Genomic DNA, 20803 nt, shown 5'->3' with positions numbered 1-20803 from the left:
AGCAATGGAAACTCTTGTCCCTGTGTAGTGGACACACCACTGGTACAGGTCATATAAACCAGAAAACAGTTTCTGATGGGAGTGGCCTTGGTGAGTGCTTGCCAAGGGTTTGAACGAGTCCTTAACAGACAGCAGGGTAGGGAGGGTCTGGCAGCAGAACGCTCGGTCGCCAAGGTCAGACAGCCACCTTAAAAACCAGCACCCAACCAAACGCCCCACCTTCACCCAGCAAGGAGGGCGTGCTGGCAGCCGTGCCTCCTCCGCTCCCACACAGCCAGCTCCTCACCCAGGAGCTGGCCGGGAGCAGGGATGCTGAGCAGCGGAGCCGGCCGACGGAACGGCATCACTAGCACAGCACCAGCCTACTCTTTGTTCCACGTGGGTTTTAATTTTCACATGTATTTTTTAAAAGTTGGCCATGAGAGTTCCTCCTTTCCTCTCTTCCTTTTCCTCAGTAACCATAAAAATGAGTGTTAATGCTTATTTAATCACTTATCTCCCCCCATTTTCTTTTCCAACATTACTTTTCTAAAGCCTTCCCAGCTTCAGAGAATAGCGACACGCAAAATGGAAAAATCAAGTTTTCCACATTCTTTTTTTGGTAAAAGAATAAGCATTATTTAATTTTCCAAACTCCCTTTTCCATTCTCTTTTTTTTTTTTTTTTCAAAAACTTGTCTAAAGCTGAATAAACTGGCGGTAGAATTACAGAGGTTTATTCTTTTTGTGTGGTGTAAGTTGCAAAAACAGCAAATGAAAAAGTGGAAGAAAATCTCTGAAATACCATTTCTGGTGCAATCAAAAACAAAAAGGAGAGGGCGGGAAAAGGGAAATTTTGAAAGTCTTAAGTTCAAATTGTAAGAGAAAGCTCTATTTGACATCAGATTTATAAAATTCCGAGGAAAATAAAAAGTCAAACCCAGTTATTTTCTTGAAGATCTATATTCTTAAATACCTGTTTTCAACAGTCTCTTTTTTAAAGAAGTACTGGGATGGGGGATCAACTGCGATGAACTGAAAAATGTCTCTATCTACCCAAAAAAAAATCATTATGCAATGACAAGAGACAATCCAGTATATAATCAAAGACAGAATCCTGACATGTTCAAAGAGAAAATTATTGTAACAGCAGTGACTTTGAAGATGAGAAGGGTTTTTTTTTGATGGAAACAATGGCCTTCAAGATTCTTCTGTAGCAGCCAATGCTTAAATGCACAACTGAGTATGCAGTGTGCCTGCCAGGTACACTTAGCACCAACAGAAAAAAAAAAAAAAAAATTAAAAGATAATAGTGACGTGTAAGAAATTCATACCTAGAGTGGAATCAAGCAGCACCCTTTGAATGGTTAACCATTCACACAGGGTAGCAAACACTTCTAATGACAGGCACTCCGGTCCTAGCACATGAAACAGCCAACATAGAAGTCTGAGAACCGCCCACAGTTTGGCTAGTTGTATTGCATCTTCCTTCTCAGACACCAACTTTTCAATTTCCTAACAATAAAACGTCTGCACGAGACCTAGGCACCCAGGTTTAGTAGCACCTTTTCGCCAGAAGAGCAAGGGAAGAGCCAGTTCTGCACGGCGATGTGTCCTGCCTGGCAGGTGACAGTCAAGACCTCTGTATCTGCCTGCGGTTTTGCCCTGCAGGGGCCTCAGCGTTCATCAGGATTGCAGAGCGCTTCTGAGGAGTAACAAAATATAGCACTCAGTGTAACGCTATACACTACACTGCACATTTTTAAGTACCACAACTGAGAAAGCAGACTGTAACTATTCAGAAATGTTTGCCTTCCAGAGCTACTTTGAGCAATCATTTTTCTGGGCCTTTTTTTTTTTTATTATTATTTCATTTTACACAAAAACTCAAGAGCCAATGTCCCATTAATACAAAACTTGCAAGTTACAAAGAACTACACTGAAATATTTACATTTTCAACATTTGCTTGCAGGGAATTGCACATTTGGCTGTAAAAGTCATGATTTGCAATCTTCGCTGAGCTACTGTGATTCACAAAAAGTGAATCACAAAAGGGAAATTTTGTGACTGAATAAATAGCTATTATGTAACCCATCTAATGAGGAGTATAGTATTTTTCTGTCCTTTGACTGGAAGACTATCAGAAGAAGACTGTAAGTAGTCAAAGCCTCACTGACTATAAATACCCCTTTCAAAAACAGAATTTGGATTAAGCTCAGTGTTAGTTCAGAGTAAGAGTGAGAAAGAAAACAAACGGATGCCAAGTCTCTTAAGGAAGGTATCAACCCAAATGGAGAGTCACAAATGTATACGAAGCGGTAACTATTTGCTGAGGGAGCTCGAGAACACATTTTGACTAATGAATCGGCAGGACTTTGTGATCCATTTCCCTGGAATCTGCAAATAGGTGGGAGGGGGAATCCACTGAAGCCGTTTGTTTCCTTGCAAACGCTGTGCAGGAAACAGCGACGGGGCAGCGACGTGCCCAGCGCGTGCCCATCCTCCAGCGGCACCGAGCCGGCAGCCGCGGACAGCAGGCTGCCGGCACCTGCCGAGCACTGTCCCTGCCCGCAGCACACACGCAGCTCCTGCCTAGCGAGTCTGAAAAAGTCGCGTGGTTTCGAACGGGTCGCTGCTGTCCTCCCAAAAGGAAAAAGTCTGTCAGAACACGAGCTGCCTCCGCCCCGGCCCGAACCTCCCTGCCCTGCCTGCGCCACGCGCGCGCCTTCTGGTTGTCCGGGCACTAAATCACCCGGGTGACAAGTGTGTAAGGTGACTTTCAAGAGTGTTTACTTGGCAGTTCTTCCCCTACTTTCCAAACAAACACACCTGGACTACCACAAACACCGTCTCCTCCCGCATTTGAGCGTGCTCACACAATTCAAGGCAGCAGCAATGCGTTCACTGACTGCAGTTCGGCCGTCGTGCAGGAGCTGACCCTTCAAACACAGGCAGGGAAGCAACATCTGGGTAAAAAAAGCCATTAAAACCACCATGCAGGACGCCTGCAACAGCCCCGCTGGATTTTGGTTTCAACTAAGGTGTCCAAAAAATACATTGTCAGACAGTATTACAGAGAAGAGCTCCAGAGTGCTTTTACAGGCATCAGAACTGCTCTGAGAAAATAAGGCCTTACATTTTTCCCGTGTTTCATATTTTGGGGGATATCCCAAGCACAGAGTCCCTTGAAGAGTAATTTGTCACAAAAATGATGCAAAAAGTTGCTCAGTGTTACTGCCAAAGTAATTTTTATTTTGAACGTGGAGACTTTGAGTTGTGTCAACTCCTCTCCGTGTCTCCATCGTTACAACTACTGCTGTTATGTGGGAACCATTTTAGTAACACTATGAAACACCAAACCATTTATTTAATAAAAGCATTTTCCCCACTGCAACTCAGCAGTGAATAGCTGCTTAAAGCAGGAATCTTTCTATTAGGCCTATTCCTACGGCACAGTTTTGTTCTCATTGTTATATTAAACCCCTTTTATTAAAATGAAACCGTTAAAAAGCATGAATATGTGCTTTGGTTTTCTGCTGCCTGAGACTGGTTGTTTATGAGCACGGCACGCAGGCTGGAAAGGCTGCGATAACCCCAGTACGCTCGCCTGACTCCCGAATGCCTGCGCCCCGGGAAGGACCGGCATCGCTCACTGCTACCGGAGCCGCTCCTGCTCATCGGGGAGAGGCTGCCAGGAGGAAGCAAAAACACCTCTGCTCCCACATGCACGAGGTGACGATGCGTGGCTGCATGGAGCCAGCGCCAGCCACGCACCAGGACCTGTTGGAGATACGATTGCTCCAAAAGGAAAACAGCAAGGAGGCACCAACACTGCAGACGGACAGAAGTCACGTCACCAAAGTTAGGTCCAGCTGTGCACTGTGTCCCACGGCGACTAAGCACCCCAGGGACACGCGGCTCTCGTCCCCAGTCCCACACCACCAGCCAAAAGCACCACGGGACATGTCCCGCTGCTTGGCTTGGTGCCCGGGCGGCGGCAGCGCTCCTCCCGGTGCCACGGGCAGCGCTCCTCCCGGTGCCGCCGGCAGCGTTCCTCCCGGTGCCGCCGGCAGCGTTCCCCCCGGTGCCGCCGGCAGCGCTCGTCCCGGTGCCACGGGCCGTGCCGCGCACCGGAGAGCCGCCCCGAGCGGGTCCTCCACGGCGTCCCCTACAAACCAAGTCTTCCAGGGGGCTCCTCCGCTTCGGTTTCACCGCCACCACAGAGGATGCCTTCTTCGTTTTTTAATTAGGCATTTATTCACCTTCTAGAGAAAAGGGACATATTAAAAATAACGTCTGTGTGTTTTCGCAAGCAGCTGTGTGGTGCTGCCAGGTCTCGCCACGTTCAGGCTCACCACCGCTGCTCCCGGTGCGCAACAACGAACCCGCGCCGGGCTGACGCAGGCAGAAGCCATGACGTGGCTGCATAACCCTGGGCTTGGCTGTTCTCCCTTTTGCAGTATTTCTGGCAAAAATGCCCTGCTAAGCGACATATTTGTGCCTCCGTTGCGTGGCGGCCGCAGGCCGAGTAGCAGAGCCAGTAAGAGCACAGCTGGCGCGCGCACCATGTTACCACCCCATCAGGAAGCACAAATCCAGATGTGAAACCAGACGGGTAAGAAGTGCCCCGTGACGTACACCCTGCGAAGGGACGGAGAGTCAAACTGTGACACTGACCTTTGAACCCAACACCTATTTTCCATAAAGTGCCCAGATAGCCCACAGTAGTCGTGCCAGTGAGATTTAACTAAAGTGGGGGGAAGCACTGAGGATAAAGACAGATCGATTTTGCTCTAAAATTTTAAATGAAACACTCCTGTTTTGGAAAGAATTTCATTAAGGTGAAAATATAATATAGAAGTAACCATTTAGGAAGAATGTGCTATTAATTCTTAGCAGTGTATGTGGAAGGGAAAATTGCATTTTTATCTAAATGGTTTTTTCTGCATAACCCATTTACAGTATTCTTTTACAGCTCAGTAATGGGAACTTTTCACATTTCTATTTGGGCCCGACCACTGTGGAAGGCAAGAGCAGCCTTCAGGAACGTTTCAAATGTAACCCCTTAAAAGAGATTCCAAGAGAAGCTCCACAAAAAGGAGGAGAAAGGCAAGTACAGCACATCTTAAAAGATGGTAGGAAAAGGAAAGGAAAAAACCCTCCATCTTAAAAGACGTAAGCCAAATTTTTGAGGGGGGAGAGGAAAAAGGATGCCGTTTAGGTTTTTTTTTTTTTTCCCCTAAGGGACAAGAAATGGTTTGGTCTTCCCCCTCTTCTTCCTCGCATGAAGCAGAAACAGCTCCTCTTCAACGTAGTACCAAGTCCGAAATGCATACAAAGAGCAAAATGGTGCCGTGTTACCACTTTGAAAAACTGCAGAGGGATATTCTGAGCTGCAACAGTTACTATTACATACAGTGAAAAAAAATGTAGGCTATGAAAAACTATTTTTATCATCATAAACAAATGCTCATTTCTCACTACAGATAGTTTCATACCATTTGAAACTGAATATAATCTAAACAATAATTTCAAACAATTGACACTATGATCCAAGTTTGCCTGATATATTGCCATCAGGCAATAAGAATAAAGTCAACTACAAGCAAAAGCAGGCTCGGAACTGACTGAACCGTGTCTTACCAGGTTTGCTTAATCTAGGACAAATAAAGGCAAACATACAATTCAAAGCTTTTAAAATTCCAAATTTTACCATCAAATATCTCAAACTCAAGTAAACACAAACCAAAATAGTATACTGGCCTTGTGTTTAATAAACAAATCAACTGATTCTCCAAATAACGCAGCAGGGCTCACAGAAGAAGTTAAAGTAGTGTATTTTCTAAGCATTGCTCATTTGACATTCTTCACCTCTTTTTTTTTTTTCCTGTGTTGGCTTTTATTAGCTTACTTCTGAAAATTAGTATAACAAAAAATTTTATCTTTCACAACAGATGTTCAAAAGTGCAGCAGTTATGGAAATACAATTGGACAATGAATAGTTTTTATTCCCCTTACCTAGCCATACTCCTCACTGCAAAGCAGTAATTACAGGAATCTACTTCTGTTTTAAGCTTTACAGTAAGCTCTTTCCAAATTTAAGGCCAGCAACCAACCCTTCATTATGCTTAATAGGTAGACATAAAAACGTAATTGTATCACAGTCTCTCCAACTGCATGTTTCTCCAGCTCCTGAAGCTCACACTTGTCTGATGCAAGGAAGAGATTTTTTAATCTATTCTTATCTGTAACTGAAATATTTCAGCGTCATTGGCATAAACCACTCTAAAAAGAGCTACACAAAATACAGGAGCATTTGGGAAATTATCTGGAGTAAAACTTCATTGCTTTGTTAAAAACCCCACATTTCCAAAGCGGCATTTGTCAGCCCGTAGCAGCCAGGCTCCCAGGCCACACCAGCAGCCAGGCGTTCGGCCGCGCCTCCGGGAGCCCTGGCAGAGCCCGGACCACGGCAACCTCCCCTGGGAAGCCAGAGCCCCCAGGAGCCCTACGGCTCCAAGCAGCAAATTCGTTTCTGCAACTCCCATGAGCACCTCAGCTAAAGCAAGTAAAATCAGGACGCAGTATACTAAGCTGATTCATCTACAGGACAAATCACTTTATCATGTAATACATAATACGACTTTGCACACACGAAGTTTAAAAGTGAAGATAAGTAAATAACCGAAGCTACCCCCAACCTCCCCGTAGCTTTTCCTGCGACAACTGCCCCGGTACCCCAGCGCAGTTTCAGAGCCATCTCAATTCATACCCATTTTGCAGGCAGTACAACCAATTAACAGATGATGGTATGAAACTTCCCATTGATGGCGAATAATAATAATAAAAAAGAACCAGAATGAAGAAATCTTTTGCTGTTCTCTCTTTTTTTGGTGATCTGCCTATCTCAAAATAGCTAGTATGAGATTTTAATTATCCTTGAAACAGTCCTATTTTTGCCTCTGCCTCTAGAAAGGCGGCGTGGTAGAAAGAGCACAGGGAGCTGGGATGCTAGCTGTTTCTCCCAGCATAAAAAGAACAGCATGTGACTATATTTAGAGGTAGAGAAGGGAACTACAGCACCCAAAAAAAAAAAAAAAAAACCCCAAACTGATTTTATCTTCACAAAAGCACTTGTGTTTTTGGTTTGTTTAAATCAAGAATGTGTTGCAAGTGTTTGACCCTATATCCAGCAACAATAAAATCTGTTCCATCATAAAATGCCAGCTGCTTTGCACTTTGAATAATACTATTTTTAAAGTGTTTCAGAATTATTGTCTCATAGATTGTGGTAATTTTTATTACGATTTCTGGGGAATTCCTTCTCTTTTTTTTTTGTAGAATACAAACAATAGGCACATTCATTTTTTTCTTCCTTATAAAACTGTATTTGGGCTGAAATTTGGGCTACTCTTCAGACCAGGCAAAAAAACTTTTTCAGCCTAACATTTTGGCACTAGTAAAAATGAAGAAAATAAGTGAGTCAGATCAAAAATACCTGTAACATTAGATGCAAAAATTTACCTGACTGCCTTACATGCCTAAGGGATACCCTGTTCCTAGCAATATTACATCAGTACTGTTCTCGGTTTCAGTCATACCGGAGTGCTGTGATGTACCGGAGAGCTCGAACCTCGAGGTCAGGTCCTGGTGGGGGAGGATCCTCCTCTCCCCTCGCCCGGAGCAGAGGAGAAGCCCACCCGTGGTGATGCTCCCATCCCCAGGCGGCCGGAGGAGGTGAAAACCCACCTCGCATCAAACTACTTCCACATCATTTTGGCTTCTTTTCCTGTTGCTCCGACTGAGAAATTAATTTAGGAATTCACTTGCACACTGGATCAGAAGTGCCGTAACTGGGGTTTTTTTTGTTTTTCCAGGAGAGGAGAAACGCTGCACTGGGGAGGGCAGTACGGCTGCACTATCCCCACCAAACGCACTGGAGGAAAAAGTAATCGATGCAGAAATGAGATTACCGAGCGGGACAAGATGCTCTCAGCTCTTCCTTCACCCCTTCCATGCACTGCCTACATATACTCCCTAACCACCGCAGCCAGACCCCCGTCGCACCATGCACCCTCCCACCGTTTGGTCCCGGCGTGCCAGCCTTCTTTGGGCACCCAAGTGCCCAGATTCATCGCCAGGGTCCCTCCGGCTCTGCCAGCACGGGACCCCACGTGTGCCCCACCAGCATCCTCTGCCACGTGCAGCACTACAGTTGTTCGGCCACGCGGCTGCCGGTTTACCGGGGACTAGCGAGAGCCCCCTGCTCCGGAAGGTCGCCAGTCCCCGGTAAACCAGCAGCTGCGTGGCCAAACGACGTCCGGTTTGTCTCATTTGGACTGTAAATCTTTAGCAGTGGGAACATCTTCCAGGTTTCTAAAGCACCGTGTCTCTTCATGGTGCAATAAATATGATCTTAAAAAATGAAAATAATAATAGAGTAGGATCTGGATATGGACTCCACTGTGATCTAAATCAAACATAAACCCAAGTATCCATAAGTGCAATGGTAATGACTTGACCGACTGTGCCATCTAGCCAGGAGACAGGAACACTCAGGCAGATGCTCCCTCTCCGCCTGTTTTCACCCGACAGACAATCGGAACATCACCCCCAGCACTGGATGGGAGGGAACGCTCAGTCCCGGTCCCCGGGGACCCAGCCCTGCTTGCAATGCATTTGCATCTGTGTCTCTTAGACATCCTTCAACTACAGCATCCCCTGCTTCCCATGACTTCTCTTACCCACGACCAAAAGGCTTTAAAATGTCATTATAGAGGAATATTATACCCACCCACCCCCCCCCCAAAAAAAATTAGTAGAAGATTTTTCTAGGAAAGAGATCCTAAAATTCTGACCGGGTAATAACCCCAGTCCAGCCTTCATTTCCTATGTTAATAGATCAATTTACATCTTTCTAGCAAAATGGTTTCAGGCTACATTTAAAAAAAAAAAAAAAAAAAAAAAGTCATGCCTTTCTTAAACTGCATTTTGGGAGAGGATTAAGAGGAGGAAGGAAGGATATGACTGTTTCCAGGGGTTTTTTAGTGTATTTGCTTCACACGACGAATTAATATTCTCAATTTTAAATCAGAAGTATATTCTTAATTAGGGTATGAAATGTTTTAAAATTTTCTTCACTTTACAAACGGGTGCTTTTTCAATTAACTGTGCTTCCTCAGCCTCAGGATGATCTTTCTATTAGCAATACAAATGCTTTCTAATATTTTGTGAATACTAATTCATAAAATTAATTAAATGCAGACTTAACTCTGAAAACGTGTATTTTACCACAAAAAAATGCTGTCTCCCAACTACTGACTGATTACAGGCTTTTCTGTGATCAAGAGTATCAAGTCCTAAAGGCCCAGCGGTAAGAATTGAAGGTACGAGAGTTAAAGAAAAAAAAGCAGCAACTCAGTTTCCCCATCTCGTTTTTTCTAAACGCTCCAAGCAGAGGGGAAAAGGAAAAAAGAAAAGATGAATATCCAAAAGTCCAAGCAAACTGGCCATTAGAGCGAGGCTGCAGTGCCATCCCTAACACAACACTCCAGTAGAGAACTAGTGTAGCCCTTCAGAGTGCACACATATGTTGTTTGTGTTTAAACTCAAAAAATCTGTATTTATTTTAACGTAAAAAAAAATCTATCAAAGCAGCACTTAAATGTAACCAGATTTCCGCTTACCAAACCAAAAAAAGCTTCTTTAGACAAATCTTAAAAGCTAGTAAAAATTTAGATGGCGCAGTGTCATGCACTGCGTTTTTACGTTAAAATACTAAACAGACACAAATAGATTTCCTAGAATTGAAAACAAACAGACATAAATCGAACAACTAAAGATGCCCAGCAAAGTTAAAACATGCAGACGAGAAACAGCTCATGCTCAGGAGCTTCCCGTGACTGATACATACGTGCATTTTGGGGAGTGAAATCATAAGATGCAATAAAACAGTTATTGTCTAACAGGAGCAAGACAAAACTTGGAAAAACTTTATTTTAAACAATTGCCAGCATGGATCAGTCCTGATCCTATGGGAAAGGGATGCACTCCAGGTTTGAGTCAGGTGTCTCGAAAGGGCACAAGCCCAGAACACACGGCTGCTGAACACTAATGCTCTCATGACAACGCCTGTACCGCTACAAAAAATAACTCAAGTACGGAGGAGAAGACTAGTAGAAAAAACAGTAACCACAATATTTTTTGCATCAGTATATCGATAAAAAGTGCAACACTAACAGAGTACATTTCTGGATCATCAAGTCTTACAACTTATCACATCAACCAAGGAAAATGCATTCCCTGCATACACAGGCTTTTGTCATTTGCCAGGAGATGAGCAGAACATGAAGACTTAGAAGAGAGGGTGTTGGGGGGGAGATGAGGAGAAGGGGTGCTGAGGAGAAGAGTAGCGAAGCACTATCATCTAAGATGTTCTCTTTGAAGTATTAAGAAAGTCAGCTTGTAAAAATTAATGGATTAGACCTCCAGCTGTTCAATTCTCAGCTTTAAATTTAAAAGGTATTTCACTTTGGAGCATTGGCACATAATCCATAAAATATATTTAAATTTGTAAAAAAAAAAAATCTTTGTATTAAAAAGGTCACTAATAATCCGTAATATTTAACTGCACCAATACAAAAGTGTTTTGCAAAGGAAAAGCAGCTAACTACAAAGAATATCAGTATTTTTACATGTTAGTCATATTATCACTATGTGCAAACTGGGTCTATCTACACAATATCAAAAATCCAGATTCACATTTTAAAAGTTGAGAAATCTAACCAAGATCAGGAAGTGAGGGCGGACCGTGAATTTCCTAGAAGATTCCACAGCTTCACCTATTTAATTTCCATAGGGTTCCCTGCCCTGCGTCCCTTACCCAAGAACGATGCTGAGGAAACGCTCAAGTAAGCCATGTTCCAAATACACCTCATTAACGGAAGCGCTCTCTTTTAAAAACGCCTCTCAAATAAATTGAACAAGAATAAGTCTGTATTTAAAAAAAGCCCCAACACATCAATCTGAAAAATCTCCTGCAAACTAGAAGCATGTATTTACAGGTGCAAACTTTGTTCTTTTCAAGGGCTTAGATTTTTCAATGGAAAAACCAGAACAGTTTGTCAGAAAGCCGGCTGCTGGCTGGAGCCGCGGCCACAATGGACGGGCAGGTACCCGGCGCCTGATGCACGTTATCCATGCTGCCTGCATACGAAGCACTCCAGCCCGAAACGCATTGAAGACGATGTATTTTACACTAGTGACAAAACAGGGAAGGATCCCTCTAACCGCAATTTGACGGGTCTCTTTCGATATTCTCAGTGTGCTCTAGGAATTACATAATTAAACTGTTTATGATATTTCAGTAAATTCAGCATTAAAAAAGTATGCGTTAGGCCACCTGAAGATGCATTTTAGAGCCGGCTTTACACTTTCTATGGATACTCTACTCGTATTTAATAGAAATACACAAGAAACCACAGACTAAAAAATGTACAGTAATTTGTCTAGTACTAAAATTTTATATGCCCACATAAAGACATTTTGCTGTACCAAAACCTCTCCCTGGTACAGAACATTGCAGAAGCTGGGAGTCAGCTGTTACAAATAAAAGCAGCCTATACACTTTAAGGTTAGACTTTTGTTTAATGCCTTATCCTTTGCTCTATACAAGTACCAACAACCTGTATCTGTAGGTACTGCCAATTAGTAACTTTTTTTAGCAAAAAATTATTTGCAGTTTTATGGCAGAGCATTCCACTAGGTCATGGGTAAAAAAACCAGGTATTGCACATTAAAAATTAAGAGCAGACATGGTGTAATACATCACAGAACAGAATAAATCTATGCTCTCATCTAAGCTCATATATAAATCTTAAGTCTAATTCATTTCCTTTTACATCATATGTAAAGATCTGAAGCACATTCACACACCAATTTCAAGAAATATATCCCCCAAAGTCTGTCTCATGCACTTTCCCACACTAACCACGAAGAAAACAACCCAGTTAAAACCAACCTCACAACTAAACATGCCGTTATAAAATAACAGACTTTGGTAAAAGAAAGCATCATGACGCAAACCAAGTTTGTGATCTGCAATAATTCAAATACAGCTAGACCGTCCACTAAAATCAGCAGAACAGGTAAATGTGAAGACCAAAAATTAATAGACAGAGAGGTGGATGGATGTAAAGGCAAACAGAGTGGTTACGGTAGTTACTGAAATGACAATGAATTCACACACTTTCTGCATTAAATAACTTAGTGCATTACAGCAGCAATAGCAAATAATACTGAAAACTCTGACCCTTGCCTTCTCTAATATTTGCCATAAAGGTCTACAAGCACACTGCTGCAGAATGTTTATAAAACAAAGGAAAACATTTCTAAACAGGACCATTTTCTAGTAGAAAATATTAAAAATGATAGTCGGTCCAAGTAAACAAATGACTATTACTGTCATTCAGATGAAGCCAAGCCAAGCAGGGGCAACCTCTCAGGTTTTTTTTTTTTAACAGGTCAGAAGAGTTTAAAAGATCATATTAACCCCAAATCTAATGCACACTGAACTCTCTCCTGCGATATGCAATGGGAGTATTCTTTCCTCATAAATCTGCATGCTAATCCAGATCATTCATTAAAGATGTGTATTCCATATCTGCGGAGTATATCACGTAACTTCTTGGCAAAGGTAATAGTATTTTCTCCCCAACTGTTAAAATTCCTTGTGTAAGTTTAAATAGCCCTTTCAAGCAAACAAAGCAGCATCGTGAATCACAGATCCATCGCTGCGAAGTGCGCTGAGCTTCGTCAGTGAACTCATTTCCAACAACCCTTACCACAGTGCAAGCCCGTTCCAAATCACATATTGCTTTCGACGATATTTAAGTGTTAGAAATACCTCACAAGAGGTCTGACAAACCCAGTCTCAGTAAACAAACCCAGTCCCTTGGTAAAGCCTCTCAATGAATTTAGCAGTATTTAAAATAAAAGCACGCAGCAGAACACACCAGGAAGAGAAAGGAACAAAGGCTCCTAGCCGCACCTGGACCAAATTTGACCTTTGTTAATGTATTTGGTGTTAATTTACCAACATTACATACTGCTTTGAGAGTTTTGGCCTGCTGGCTCGTTCAAACGATAGGTTCGGTGTTACAATGAAATATTAACAAAAACTCAAAGATGAAAACTAATGGTGCTGCACTGCACGTGCCCGTCAGCTCGGACAGACGAGCCCAACGGCCACCAAGGAACTGAATATATTCTCATTTTTTCCAATCAACACCTGCATGGTTCTAGGTTACGTATTGATGTCTTCACCTGACATCTGCAGTATGGGACCTTCACAATTTCAATTAAAAACTAAAAACGAAAGCCCACCAGAACTTAATTACTGGGTTTCTGGAAAACACTAATCAACATGTCACCGAAGGGGAAATTGTTCTGGTTCAGTCAAACCAGGCAAAGCAAAACCCCATTAAACTGGCCCCGGGATTTTAAGTGCATTTGATGTGGTTATTCTTTGTTAGCTAGAGCTGCAGCGTTGCAAGTCAACACGACCCCTCTAGACTCAGTATTATTATATCTCACTCCCAGCTCTAGCTGCATGGCAGAGGAAAACATGAAATTCTAGAAAGCATTTTGGGGGGAAAAACGCAAACTATCACCCACTTCACGTAAAACATGCTAGTACAAGAACTGACGCATCAGAGACAACTCCTTACGGAAAATCACATTTCAGCGAAGAGAGATGTGCTGCCAGCATTAGTAATGTTAAATTCAGAAACAAAATGTGAACTCATGCACAGAACTCGCTAAAGGCTATCACTACATGATGTAGGTGTGTACATGGTACACGGGCACCTACAGCACAGGTGTCTGAAATAACGTTATCTGCTCCCATCTCCCTTTAAAACTCACAGCTCACACAGATTGCTAGATATGAGCAAATCATTTTAATGCCATTATGAGAAAAAAGAGAAGAGCTATAAGGAACCTGACCAGCCTTTAAAACAACTCAAACAAGTTGTTTCCCCCAGTAATGCAGGCATGAACGGAGTATTTGAACAGTTCCCAATTCTGCTGCGTTGCGGGGAGCCCGTCCGTTCCAAAGCTGCCCCTCCACGGCCGGCAGCGAAGCCGGAGCCTGGCACGCTCGCTCCGCACCGTGGGAGGAGAGCAGCAGGAAGGCGGACACCAAAACCAGTGCTCCACAGAGGGGGAACGTGCCCACCGACACCCGCCGTCCCTTCCTCCGCCCTGCCCGGAGCCGGCGGAGCAGCCGGTGCAGATTGCGGCCGTGCCACAATAGGAATAAATCACCGAACGCTTTCCCTCCCATCACGGCAGGTGTAATTGAGAAGCCCACCAACAATGCCTGTGTGTCGGTGAGGGAACTTGGGTCTAACGACTAATCTCACCCTTAATAATATTCCCCATTACTACGAAATGGTGAACGCTCCCCCAGCGCAGTATGGAGCACGTTTAGGAACTGCTTGAAATTTGGAGGAGCGCTGCCTGAAGACTGCGCATTCACCCTGCACGCACACACTGGGGAACTGCTGGAACAAATACCACGGACGCAAATCCCAGTCGACTAAAAAAGGTTTAAAATGTCCATCGCTAGATAAATAAAGCCTTTTCTTAAACACAGTTTCAAACACTCGGGGGTATGGCAATGTAAAGTTAAATTATTTCTATTAGCCGAGGAGAACCGTCTGTTTTGTCTCACCTATTGTATCTTTATCACTTCCAACAACAGTTAAAGTAAATTCTCCGTCTACATGAATTTCCTCCTCCGAAGCAGCAGCTCGTTCAAATCCTTCAAGTGACTGAAGTGTGAAACAAAATGAGTGCCTCTATGCATTGTTGTAAAACTGGTTTGCTATTTTACGCGAAGCCTCTGAAATACTAAAACATATCCTTATACAGGAACACTGATTAAATGGTTTTCCTTCCAAGTGATGAACTGTTTTAACACCAACACTGTGGTTATCGCGACCGGAAAGCAATTACTTATTTCACTAGATGTTACTAAGAACAGCGGTGATCAAAGTGAACGTAGGAGTGCTGTTAAAGACGTTAAAGAAAGCATCGCTCCGTATGACACACATACACGAAACACACGTAATTTTAAGCCAAATTACACTTTTAATAAATGAGCTGTTCAGGATTAAATCACTGCTCAGGATTTCTTTTTTAATCCATGAAATTAAGATCTATGGAATAAGTTACTCTTCTAAAATCTATTTCTAAATACAGCATGGTGTGTACATCTGCATATCTGTATGCATGTCTGCGTGTGAGTGCACACACAACGGGCGGGTGCGTGTGTGTGTTGTGAGAGAACGTATATATGTGTTCGAGTCTGCCAAGGTAGAAGTGACAGGAACTGTGATTTGTGCTAACTAGCTATTGATCCAGTCAGATCTAGATGTTGTGTACAAGAAACAATAAAAGAGAAGGGGCCAGGAAGGATGCTGTGTGCAACTCCATTTAAAAATGGAAAAGAAGGGCCCCAAACAAACCAATTTATGTCCTTGCCTGGGTGAAGCATGGAGAATGCTGATGGGCTTCCTAGAGTCTGCTGTGCATGCTAAACACTCCCGCTTGAAATGAGAGTCTCCTGCGCTGGGCATTAAACATGAACAAAGAGACAAACCGTGGGGGCTAGGATTCACGCTTCAGAAAGCCAAAGCTGGAAAGCCAACCAGAACTGGGGGTAGGAAATTGCCCAGTTTTCAAACCAGCTCCCTTTTGATTTTTCCAACACCTTTCTTAGCGAAATTACTCAACGCAGAGGACTGTAAAAAGTCAGTCTGTACAACCAGATGTAATGAAAACAATTTCGAACTACACTAGCAGTACCAAAACATCAACTTTCCTAGGCACACAAATAATGAGTTTATATTGCATAAATTACGCACGTGTACTTACAGCACATCAAAAAATTGCCTGCGTGCATTCATAGAGCAGGTACATGCACGTGCATCTATTGTAATATTCACACACACAGTCAGGCGGCTTGGAAAATACGGCTTTGATAAGATAAAATAGAAACCAATTGAATCTATAATCATCTTTAACTTAAACAGCTTTTATAATAGAGGGCTTTCCATTAAAATATTTTTTTCCTGAGCCTGGGGAATTATGATGCCCTCTGGACATGGGGAAAGATCAAAAATGACAACTAATGTCGAAATTAAACATCTGTCAACTAAGCAAGTTTTATACCAGCAGAGCCAGAGCCTTATTTTAAATTGCCTTTCTATTAAAGGGGAAAAAAAAAAATGTTAAGAGCCTTTCAGTTCAGTATCGCGCTGCTAGTAGGCTCTTAATCCAAGCAGGGAAATACCTGGAATCGGAGGGGCAGCACCACTAACAAATTCCTATTTTCACGGTTTAGGAGGATCTCTGTAACAGTTTGGGGGAAACGGCTGGAAGGCTCAGCCAGCACGGGGCTCTGCGGGAGCCCCCTCCTCAGCACCCCACGCCCGGCAGGGCTCTGGGGGGAGCCCCCTCCTCGGCACCCCACGCCTGCAGCCCCCCTCCACGGCACCCCAGGCCCCGGAGCACGGCTGGGGCTCTGCCGGGAGCCCCTCTGCTGCTAACCCCCGGGAGCCCCGCGCCAGCCCAGGCTGCCCCAGCCCTCGGCCGCCGCTCCCCAGGAGGTACCATGGGGATGGGGGAGGTACCATGGGGATGGGGCTGGTGGCCGTCACCCGCGGCCGGCCGGGCAGCGGGTGCTTCGTCCCTGACGCTGGCCACCCCAGCAGAGCCACCTCGCACCCCGCAGCCCCAGCCCGGAGCGGGAAGGCAGCCGGCACCCACCGCGGTCCCCACCAAGGGTGGAGCGGGTCTGGGGCTAACGTGCGCCCGCTGTTCCGGGGCCGGAGCTCTGCCACCTCCCCTTCCCCGAGCAGCCCCCCGTCCCCCCGTGGGCCGGCACCCGCGCGGGACAACCGATACCTTCTTTGCTGGGATTCGTGGGCTTGGGCTTCTCCCAGGGCGCCATGGGTTTGTCCTCCTCCTGCCCCTCCATCAGGGCCTTCTCACCGGGCAGGTACCAGGTGGAGTTGTGCTCCGCCATCAGGGAGTCCAGGTCGATGGTGCTCATGGCGCCCTTGACGCCCTCTGAGCAGCAGCTGCCCAGGTCGCTGTCCCCGTTCTGCCCCGCGCACTCCCCCTTCTTGCTCTTCAGCCCCAAGGGTTGGTCTTCCGAGATGCTGAACTGCTGCCGCTGGAGCTGGATCTGCGCCTGCAGGATCTCCAGGGGGTGGATCTCGTCCTGGGCCGAGGTGCTCGTGGGGGTCCGCACTTGCTCCATGCCCGGCGTGCCGGGGTGGGCACCTGCTGTGGTGCTGAGCCCGTAGCTGTCGGGGGTCGAGGTAGACGTGCTGAGGAGGCCTAGGGCCAGGGGCTTTTGTCCATTGAGAAGTGCGTGCTCCCCGCGGGGCAGCTTGGGCGAGCCGCCCAGCAGCGGGCTGCGGGTGGGCTTGGAAGCGGCATTGTCGGAGCTGGAGGAAACCTCGTCCTCGTTGCCGTAGCTGGTGCTGACCTCGTCGGGGAAGTCCACGTGCGGGGAGCTGCTGTCCGACTTGGTGACGCTCTGGATGCCGCTGTCCAGGGAGGACATCAGGTCAGGCTGCTCCCCCAGCAGCAGCTCGCCACCCTTGCCCCAGGAGGGCGAGGTCAGGGGCTTGTCGTGGGGGGTACCCCCGCCGCGCTCCGTGCCCGCAGCCCCCGGCGGGCCCCCTGCCGCCGCCGGCACCGCCGGCTGCCCCGGGCTGACACCAGCCCCGCTGCCCTCCGCGGCCGAGAACTTCTCGAAGAAGGTGCCGGGGCTGACGTGCCCGCTGTCCCGTTTCCGGCGGCCCCGCCCCCGCCCGCCGCCCGCCTTCCCCTCACCGCCGGCCGCCGGCTCCAGCGCGTAGCCGGGCGAGAGGCTGCTCTCGGCGGGCAGCAGCGGGGCAGTGCCCGCCGCCTTGCCCGCGCCGCCCCCGCCCGCCGGCGGCCCCGCCGGGAAGTAGTCTGGGGCGGCCGGCGGCGGCGGGTCAGGCTCCGCCTGGCTGAGCTTGCGCTTGGCCTCCGCCGGGCTCTTCTTGTTGAAGGTGACGTTGAGGTTGGGGGCGCCCAGGCTGGCGATCATGTTCTGGCAGGCGGTGGAGAGGGCGGCCAGGCAGCTCTGCCCGAAGACGTTGTCCTTGCTGGCCGGCTTGCTGAAGGAGCCCAGCGAGAGGGCGCCCAGCTTGCTGGCGGCGGGCCGCGGCGGCGGCGGCGGGGGGAACTCGGGCGGGGGCGGCGGGTAGGCTCCCGGCGAGGCGCTGAGGGCAGGTGCGGCCCCGTGGGCCGCCGGCTGCCGCGCCGCCGCCGCGAAGGGGAAGCCGGGCTGGGCGGCGAAGTCGGCGGGGCCGCGGCGCTCAGCAGGGGCGCTGGGCAGCGCCACGCCGCCGCCCGGCGACTGCAGCTGCGAGAGGCCGCCCATGGCGGGCGCGAAGGGCGGGTGGACGCCGGGCGAGGGCAGGGCCTGCGCCGGCCCCTCGCCCGCCATCCGCAGCGGCTCCTGCAGCCCCAGCCCGCCGGCGCCCGGCCGGAAGAGCACGGCGGCACCGCCCGGCTGCAGGCCCAGCTCATGGGGGGCCGCCTCGGCCGGCAGCCCCGGTGCCGCCATGCGCCGCGGCAGCAGCTCCCCGGGCGGCGGCGGCCCCGCGAACCAGGCGCCGTCGGGGGCCAGGTGCGGCGCCGGGGCGTCAAAGCCACGGCCGCCGCTGCCGGCCTCCCGCTCGAAGGCGGGTGGCGGCAGGCCGCCGGGCGGGCCCACCTCGCCGTGGTGCCCCAGCTGCTGCAGGCTGGGCGGCCGCAGGCGCTGCTGGCTGCGGGAGGCCATCTGCTTCATCACCAGGGCCGCGTTCTGGCGCTGCGCCAGCGCCGGGTGCTCGGGGCCGCCATGCGGCAGCGGCCCCCCAAAGGCCTCGGGCGCCGGCGGGGTGAACTCGCCCGGCAGGCCGGGGTAGGCCGTCGGGGAGAGGTGGCTCTCCATGGCGGGGCCGTGCATGCCGCTGCCCCAGGAGGCGCAGCGCTCGACGCCGGGGTTGCCGGGGAAGTCGAACCGCGGCCTCTTGGCGACGCTCACGTAGGGGGCATCGAAGTGCTGCAGTCTTTGATTTGGTGGCTGTTGCGGAGGAGGGTGCTGCATATTAAACACGGGGTCGGTGTAGGGATGCATATTCCTGTTCTCCAGTCTGTGAATAGGGTATTCAAACTGTGCATGCTGGTTCTGCATTATGGGCCCATTGTCCTGCAGGTTGGGGTTGGGAGCGTTGGCTTCTGTTTGCTGTTGCCTAGGGATGGCTGGCGGGCAGGAGTTCTGTCTGGCCAGCAAGCCCGGCGGCTGCTGCGGCGGCTGCGGCGGCTGCTGCTGCTGCATCAGCGGGTGCCTGGCGCTGGCCCCCGGCTCCAGGCTGGCGGGCATCTTCCGCGCCCCCCCGAAGCGCTCGAAGAAGACGCCGTGCTGCTGCGGCGGGTGCGCCTTGGCCACGGCCATGCCCGGCGCCCGGGGCAGGGCGGGCGCCCCCGCGAAGCTGCCGCCCGCCGGCACCTGCCGCCCGCCGCCGTAGTGCGGCAGCTGCCCCTCGGGCTCCGACGGGGAGAAGACGGGCAGCTCGAAGTGGCCGGCGGGGCCGTCGCCGGGGTAATTGTATTCCAGCGAGTCCACGCCGCCCTGCGCGGGGAGCCGCCGCTGCTCCAGGCCGTGGGGCTCGGAGGAGCCGGCCGCCGGCAGCCCGTGGAAGGAGGCGGCGCGGTTGGGGGACTGGTCGAGGGGCAGGCAGGGCGCCGGCACGGCGTGGCTGGAGGCGCCGGCGCTGTGGTGCTGGAAGTCGGGCAGGTTCCCGGGGCGCTGCTGTCCGAAGCCCTCGCCGCCCTGGCTCTCGGCCATGTGCTCGTAGCCGTCGGCGAACGCCGTCTGCCCGCCCAGCGCGCCGCTGTAGCCCAGGAGCCGGCCGCCGTGCACGCAGGAGGCGCCGGGGTCGGGCCCGAAGTTGCCGCCGAAGTGCGGGGGGTGCTGGTGGGGGTGGTGGGCGCCGCCGTGGCCGCCGTGCGGCTGCTGCCCGCCGAAGAAGCCGTGCACCGGCGGCTGCATGCCGCCGCCGTGCAGCTCGGCGGGGCCGCGGCCCGGGAAGCCGTAGGCGTCCCCGGCCAGGCTCATGTTCATGCCCAGGAGGGGCGGCTCGCCCAGCGCGCCCAGGGCCGGGTCCACCGCCGCCGCCGCCGGGCCGCCGCCGGGGAAGGCCGGCGCCTTGAAGTGCGCGCTCATGCTCAGTCCGGGCTGGCCGAAGCCCCGCTCCGCCTGCCCGCCGCTCCGGCTGCTGCTCTGCGGCTCGAACTGCTCCAGCCCGAACATCCTGCGCGGCTCCTCAGAAGGGCATGGCCGCTCCGCGCCGCGCCGCTCCGCTGTCCCGCTCCCCGCCGCGCCGGCCGCCGCTCGGCCGCCCCGCTCACATCCTGCCGCGCCGCCGCGCCGCTGGCACCGGCCGCCCGCCCGCGCTCACCCCGGCGGCGGCTCGCCGCTCGCTGCCGCCCGGCGCCGGCCGCGCTGCGCTGCCCGAGAGCCGACGGGGCGGCGCGCCGCCGCTCATAGGCTCCGGCGCCCGGGAGCTGCGCGCCGCATCGCCGGCCCGCCGTGCGCTGCCCGCGGCTCGCAGGGCTCCGGCGGCGGCGGCGGCGGCGGCGGGGCCGGGGCGGGCGCTGCGTGCGGGCGCTGGGAGGGCTGCGCCGCGCTCCCCTGCGCGCTCCCTCGCTCTCACCCGGCGCTGGCGGAGCA

At 50.0% G+C, this 20803-nt stretch overlaps 1 protein-coding gene across 1 annotated transcript in view; it reads right to left on the bottom strand.

Annotated features, from left to right (window-relative positions):
- MN1 (MN1 proto-oncogene, transcriptional regulator) overlaps positions 1 to 20383 on the bottom strand; it is a 35808-nt gene extending 15425 nt beyond the window's left edge. The window contains exon 1 of the mRNA XM_075719111.1: positions 16951 to 20383. Within this exon, the coding sequence (XP_075575226.1) occupies positions 16951 to 20383 (3433 nt within the window). The remainder of the gene's footprint in view (positions 1 to 16950) is intronic.
- Positions 20384 to 20803: the final 420 nt, after the last annotated feature.

This window comes from Pelecanus crispus, chromosome 11 (genome assembly GCF_030463565.1).
Source record: "Pelecanus crispus isolate bPelCri1 chromosome 11, bPelCri1.pri, whole genome shotgun sequence".
Classification (NCBI taxonomy): Eukaryota; Metazoa; Chordata; class Aves; order Pelecaniformes; family Pelecanidae; genus Pelecanus; species Pelecanus crispus.
The sequence above is the reverse complement of the archived record's forward strand: the minus strand, read 5'-3'. Positions and strand labels throughout refer to the sequence as shown.